This window comes from Cricetulus griseus, chromosome 5 (assembly GCF_003668045.3).
Source record: "Cricetulus griseus strain 17A/GY chromosome 5, alternate assembly CriGri-PICRH-1.0, whole genome shotgun sequence".
Lineage (NCBI taxonomy): Eukaryota > Metazoa > Chordata > Mammalia > Rodentia > Cricetidae > Cricetulus > Cricetulus griseus.
The window spans coordinates 14,661,980-14,668,716 of NC_048598.1; the positions used below are offsets into that span (position 1 = coordinate 14,661,980).

Here is a 6,737-nt window from a genome sequence, read left to right on the forward strand (position 1 = left end):
ATCTGGCATCATGCAAAAGGAAAAAAAAAAATCCAAAGATAACTAAAAAGATGGCTAACTGCTTGTCATGTGGTCCCAATCAAAAGACTGAATCAGGAACATTACACCCACTATATCAACAGAGCTGCAATTGATGATGAGCCATTTATCTTCTAAAGATTACTCTCTCACGTTTTGAAGGAAATGGAAACTTCTCCAATGTTGGCAATCAGATTGCTGACCCTGATGTCTGGAATGTAGATCATATGCATCGTTTTCCTTCATTTGTTCTTGAGGCTTTTGCTCCAAAAATGCTGGTTTTGAACTCAGAGATCCACCTGCCTCTGCCTCCAAGTGCTGGAATTAAATTGCCCGTGCCACCATCACCACCCAGCTATGTTATATATAATTTTAAAGGTCACATCCAAAGGAGAAAGCAAGCCACCTACAAACTGGCATTATTTGTTTATTTCTTGGCTTGTGATCACCCTTAATTTGTTGATGTAGCAAACAAATTTCAACTCTGCTATGCAAATGACAGAAGGAATCTGCTCAGCAATTAACTTTAGAGTTCAATTTCATACATGCAACATTCTATATGTGAAAAAATTACTAACTGAACTACAGGTATTAAATACTGAAAAAAGTTAATAGTTTATTATAATTTATTTTATTTAACAATCTAGGAAGTTCACAGCCATCAGCAGTTCCAGTGCAATTTCAGGTGCAATTGGGAATTCAGGAATCTTGGTGGAGCTGTTAGTGTAGCAGACTTTGTAGGTGAAATACATGCACACTTTCAATAACACATGCAAAGGGATCTCTCTAAAATCGACTTCATTGCTTTCATTCTCAGCAAACTGCCCAGGTCCACTCAACATGGCCTTTATTGTTCCTGATGTTAACGCATGTTCTCTTTTTACAGTAAATTGATGGCCATCAGAAGATATTAACTTGACATACATGGCATCAGGGCCTTCACAGCCACCGTAGGTTTTCTCCTCTCCATCCATTATGTTCTTACAAAATCCTACTCGATCCCACAGGAACTTTAGTAGTTTCCTGTCGAGACAGAGGCACAGTCTGCCAGTAACTTTCATGCAAAGGAAGTATGTTGTATTCTCTCGACTCATCCTTTCAAATGCTTGGATTAAAAGGGTGTATCACCAAGGTGAACCCAGAGTCCATGACAATTTACCTATATGATTTATACTATTTTATTACTTTCATGTAAATCTTTCTAGTATCTATTTCTTTAATCTGTTTCTTCTACAATTTTTTTGATCAATTCTTTTTTTTTTCTCTTTGGTTTTTGAGACTGTTTCTCTGTGTAGCTTTGGAGCCTATCCTGGCACTCGCTCTGGAGACCAGGCTGGCCTCAAACTCACAGAGATCTGCCTGCCTCTGCCTCCCGAGAGCTGGGATTAAAGGCATTCGCCACCAACGCCCCGCTTTTTTGATCAATTCCTGATCAACACCAGGCTTGCCTGAGCTTTCTTAACTCAGTTACACCTTGTGATAATAACCTATAACATCACTAACTACTGGCAATTTATGGTTTCCCAAATCTTAGCACTAGTGTTGATCAAGAATTAATGATGAGGAACTTGAAACCCGTGGTGGCACATGCCTTTAATCCAGCACTTGTGAGGCAGAGGCAGGAGGATCTCTGTGAGTTCGAGGCCAGCAAGTCTACATAGCAACCATGAATTCTTGATCAATACCAGTGCTAAGCTTTGGGAACCATATTCTACCTATTGGCTGTGAAGAGACACCATGACCATGGCAACTCTTCTAAAAGAAAGCATTTTAGTGGGGCTGGCTTACAGTTTCAGAGGTTTAATTCATTCTCATTATGGTAGGTAGCATGGCGGCATGCAGGCAGACATGGTGCTGGAGAAGAAGCTGAGAGTTCTATATCCAGAACCACGGGCAGCAGAAAGAGAAAACCACTGGGACTGGCTTGGGCTTCTGAAACTTCACAGCCCATTTCCAGTGACACACTTCCTCCAATCCAGCCACACATCCTAATCCCTCTCAAGTAGAGGCACTCTGTGATAACTAAGCATTCGATATGAGTCTGTGGGGGCCATTCTTATTCAAACCATCATATACCATCAATTCTTTTAAGATTTTATTTTTACCTCTGTGTATATGTTTGGGTAAGTTTATGCCATGTGTGTGCAGGTCCCTTAGAGGCCTGGAGCTGCCTAGCATGGGTGTTGGGAACTGAACTGGGGTCCTCTAGAAGAGCAGCAAGAATTGAACCTCTGTGCCATCTCTCTATCCTTTCAGCAAGTCTTTCTTTAGTTTCTGTGGTTTTTGTTTGTTTGTCAAGGCAGAGTCTTACTCTGCAACCCTGGCTGGCCTGGGACTTGCTACTTAGACCAGGATGGCCAATGTCTGCTGGGTGGTGTTGGCACACACCTTTAATCCCATCAAGATAACAGAAGAGGCAGGTGGATTTCTGAGTTCGAGACCAGCCTGGTCTACTACAAGTTGTAGAACATCCAGGGCCACACAGAGGAACCCTGTCTCCAAAACATCAACCAACCAAATGAACATTGGTAGTACAGGATTATATTTCAAGAAGCCAGGGATCACATGTGCTCTGGAGTTAGAGAGCTGTCTGGGCAGTATACACTGCAGTGAGAGTTGTTCCCTGAAAAAAGGCTGGGCATGGTTACTCGAACTTAAAATTTTATACTTGAAAGGCTGCCACAGAATTATTGCCATGAATTTGAGACAACATTGGGCTTCATAGTGATTTCCTGCATATCTAGGCTAGTGTAGGAACCCTGTCTTGAGAAACAAAAACAAAACAAAAACCCTTCATTATTAGTTATCAGAATGGAGTCAACTAAGCAAACTTTTAAGGATTGGGCAGATGGTTCAGTGGGTTAAAGTACTTGCCACAGAAACCTGACAACACGAATTTACAGGCCCAGGTCTCATGTAATAGTCATACATGGTGGCACACGTCTGTAATCCCAGTACTCCTATAATAAGATGGGAGGTGTGGCCAGCTAGCCTGGAACACTCAGTGAAGCGGAAAATGAGACCCTACCCCTCAAACAAGGTACAAGTCAAGGACTGACAACTGAGGTGCCTTGGCGTCCATACACCTCCAGCAGAAACACACACACACACACACACACACACACAGACACACACACACACAGCACACACAGACACAGACACACACACACAGACACACACACACAGACACACACACACACAGACACACACACACACAGACACACACACACACACAGACACACACACACACAGACACACACACACACACAGACACACACACACACAGACACACACACACACAGACACACACACAGACACACACACACAGACAACACACACACACACACACAGACACACACACACAGACACACACACACAGACACACAGACACACACAGACACACACACACACACACACACAGACACACACACACACACAGACACACACACACACACACACACACACACACACACACACACACACACACACACACACACAGACACACACACACAGACACACACACACAGACACACACACACACAGACACACACACACAGACACACACACAGACACACACACACAGACACACACACACACACACAGACACACACACACACACACAGACACACACACACACACACAGACACACACACACACACACAGACACACACACAGACACACACACACACACACACACACAGACACACACACACACACACAGACACACACACACACACACAGACACACACACACACAGACACACAGACACACACACACACAGACACACAGACACACACACACACAGACACACACACAGACACAGACACACACACACACACACACACACAGACACACACACACACACACAGACACACACACAGACACACACACACACACACAGACACACACACACACACACAGACACACACACACACACACACACACACACACACACACACCACTATCACAAAAACAAAAATCTAGAAATGCAAGCATAGCTTGAAAGAAAAGGGAGCAGGGAGGATGCAAAGACCGCTTATCAGGTAAAGGCATTTGCTGCCAAGCACGGTGAACAGAGGGGAAACATTTTGTTGTTTGCTTAGATAAACAAAGTTGAGTATGAATACTGTTATAAGCAGGCAAAGGGTAATGAATTAATTCTCGAAGGGGCTGTATTCTCTAAGAAACCACAGTATCACTTCCGACAGAATGGAAGGGAGAACCGAGGACAAACACCTGCAGTAACGGTTTAAACAAGTTCAAGAGAAAGAGCAATGGAGAAAAGTGACGGAGGCCCTTGCTTGGGACTGGGAGAAGAAAGTTGTGAATTACTGTGCTGGGGCTTTGAACAGCGGGTGTGGAGCAGTGGGGGAAATGGACGAGAACATCAACAGAGAGGTGACTAAGGGCACAGCTCCAGGTCTGTGCACTGGGCTGAGCCTCATCAGCTGTAACTGAGTATTTAAAACTTGCAAACAGAATTCACGGGCTCTGGGAATGTAGCTCAGTTATAAGAGCGCTTTCATGGCATGCGTGAGTCCCTGTGTTCTAGGACCAGCACCAGAGGAAATAGTCAAAATCCAAAGAATTGGGGCTGGGGAGATTGCTCAGTGGTCAAGATCATATTGCTCTTGCAATAATGCATGAACGTGTGTGTGTGTGTGTGTGGTCAAATCTGGAATGGTGAGATCTTTCCCAAGGGAACAAGCTGTGGTGGTAACTTCATTGTAATTTCAGTGCTGGGTTATGTTGAGATACTCAAAAATTTGCTTTTTGGTTTTGTTTTGTTTGAGTCAGGATTCTCTGTGTAGCCCTGGCTGTCCCGGAACTTGCTCACAGAGGTCCTCATGCCTCTGTGTCCCCAGTGGTGGGATTCAGAATTTTGTCTTGTTTTTGGTTTTTCAGGACAGGGTTTCTCTGTGTAACAACCCTGGCTGTCCTGGAACTCACTCTGTAGACAAGGCTGGCCTTGAGCCTGACTCTGCCTCCCCAGTGCTGAGATTAAAGGCATATGTTACCACCACTTGGCTGAAAAAAATGTTTTTGTTTTTGTTTTTTTTTTTTTAAAGAGGATAATGTATGACTAACCTGTTCATTTGGCTCCCTCAGATCTGATGAATTTAGTACACTGTTCAAATAGGTATCTAAGGTGTCGATTCTTGGCCTTTTGTCTTGAGATCGAGTGGAGAAGCTGGACTGGTATCTCATGTTTTTCCATGCTGGAGAGATGGATCAATGAGATAACCCCTAGGAACTCACAGGCTGGCTACTCTGCCATGCACAGTGGTGAGCAAGAGAATCTGTCTCAAATGAGGTGGAAGGCACAACACTGAAACCCAATTGTCTTCTGATTCCCACATACATGCCTTTTGGGTACACATACTGGAGTATGCATGCATCAAACATACTCTCTCTCTCTCTCTCTCTCTCTCTCTCTCTCACACACACACACACACACACACACACACACACACACACACACACACACAGAGAGAGACAGACAGAGACAGAGACAAAGACAGAGACAGAGAAGGAAAATTGTTTGTCTATTTGTCCTGGAATTCCCTCTGAGAAAAGGTGTGTGCTGGGGTCAAAAGAAAAATGTTTTACCTAGGAAAATGAAATAGCTGTCTGCACAATTTACTTCTAGATAAGATCAAGGTGCTGAAAGATCATTAAGAGACCTAAAGGCTTGCATCATTCCTGGAGGAGACTCCTTCAGTTGTATTTAATGATACTTTTGTTTGTTTGGGAAATGCCCATAGTTTGTACTAGGAAAATAAATGATGCACCCAGGAGTGGTAGCTCATGCCTGTAACCTCTCAACAAGATAGGTGCTTTAGTTAGGTGTTAATATTGCTGCAATAAAACAATATAACCAAAAACAAGCTGGGGAGGAAAGGGTTTATTTGTCTTATATTTATACATCATAGTCTGTCATTGAAGGAAGTCAGGACAGGAACTCAAACAGGGCAGGGACCTGGAGGCAGGAGCTGATGCAGAGGCCGTGGAAGAGTGTTGCTTACTGGTTTGTTCATTGTGGCTTGCTCAGCCTGCTTTCTTATAGAACCTAGGACGACCACCCACAATACCCTGGGTCCTCCCTCATCAATCACTAATTAAAATATCCTACAGCCAGATCTTATGGGGGCATTTTCTCAATTGAGGTTTCCTCCTTTTGGATCACTCTAGCTTGTGTCAAGTTGACTTAAAACTAGTCAGCACAGTAGGCAAGTCTAGGAATAGTATGGCAACCTGGGTTCCTGCTTGTCTAGAACTACACAAATGCAGTTCCCCCACAAGTGCTCCTAGAAGCTAGAGAGCCCTACCTCCATCACTGTGCACACACACACACACCTCTCCAAACAAAGCAATAGGTTGTTCTGACCTGCTTCTAGCAGCCTCTTAGTGTTGGTAGCCTTTGGAAGGCAGGCACTCATGGAAGGAAGTAAAGTCTTTGGAAGAGTGCCGTTGAAGGGGATGTTGGGACTCTGGTCTATTCTCTTCTCTTGTGTTTCATAGCGACCATTGTTAGACCCCCGAAAACTCAAGTATCCGGGGTCTCAGGCCAGGTTCGCGGTCACCCCAATCACCAGGCGGATTCGAGAGCTTGCTGCAAACTGCACGAGGCTTTATTGTAATTTAACGAACTAACCCCATGTTAGCTCGGGTCTTTCAACCCCCAGCCATGGCAGACGGCTAGAAAAAGACGGCTCCTA

At 44.2% G+C, this 6,737-nt stretch overlaps 1 protein-coding gene across 1 annotated transcript; it reads right to left on the reverse strand.

Annotated features, from left to right (window-relative positions):
- Nucleotides 1-638: 638 nt before the first annotated feature.
- LOC100765126 (elongin-C-like) lies at nucleotides 639-1,043 on the reverse strand. Its single transcript, XM_035444855.1, has one exon. It carries the CDS (start codon nucleotides 990-992, stop codon nucleotides 654-656), a length of 339 nt encoding a protein of 112 aa, XP_035300746.1. The 5' UTR covers nucleotides 993-1,043; the 3' UTR covers nucleotides 639-653.
- Between the last annotated feature and the right edge of the window lie 5,694 nt (nucleotides 1,044-6,737).

Bases quoted from the DNA above. Each gene is read 5' to 3' on its own strand.
- LOC100765126 (XM_035444855.1), bottom strand. From the start codon at position 992: ATGGATGGAGAGGAGAAAACCTACGGTGGCTGTGAAGGCCCTGATGCC.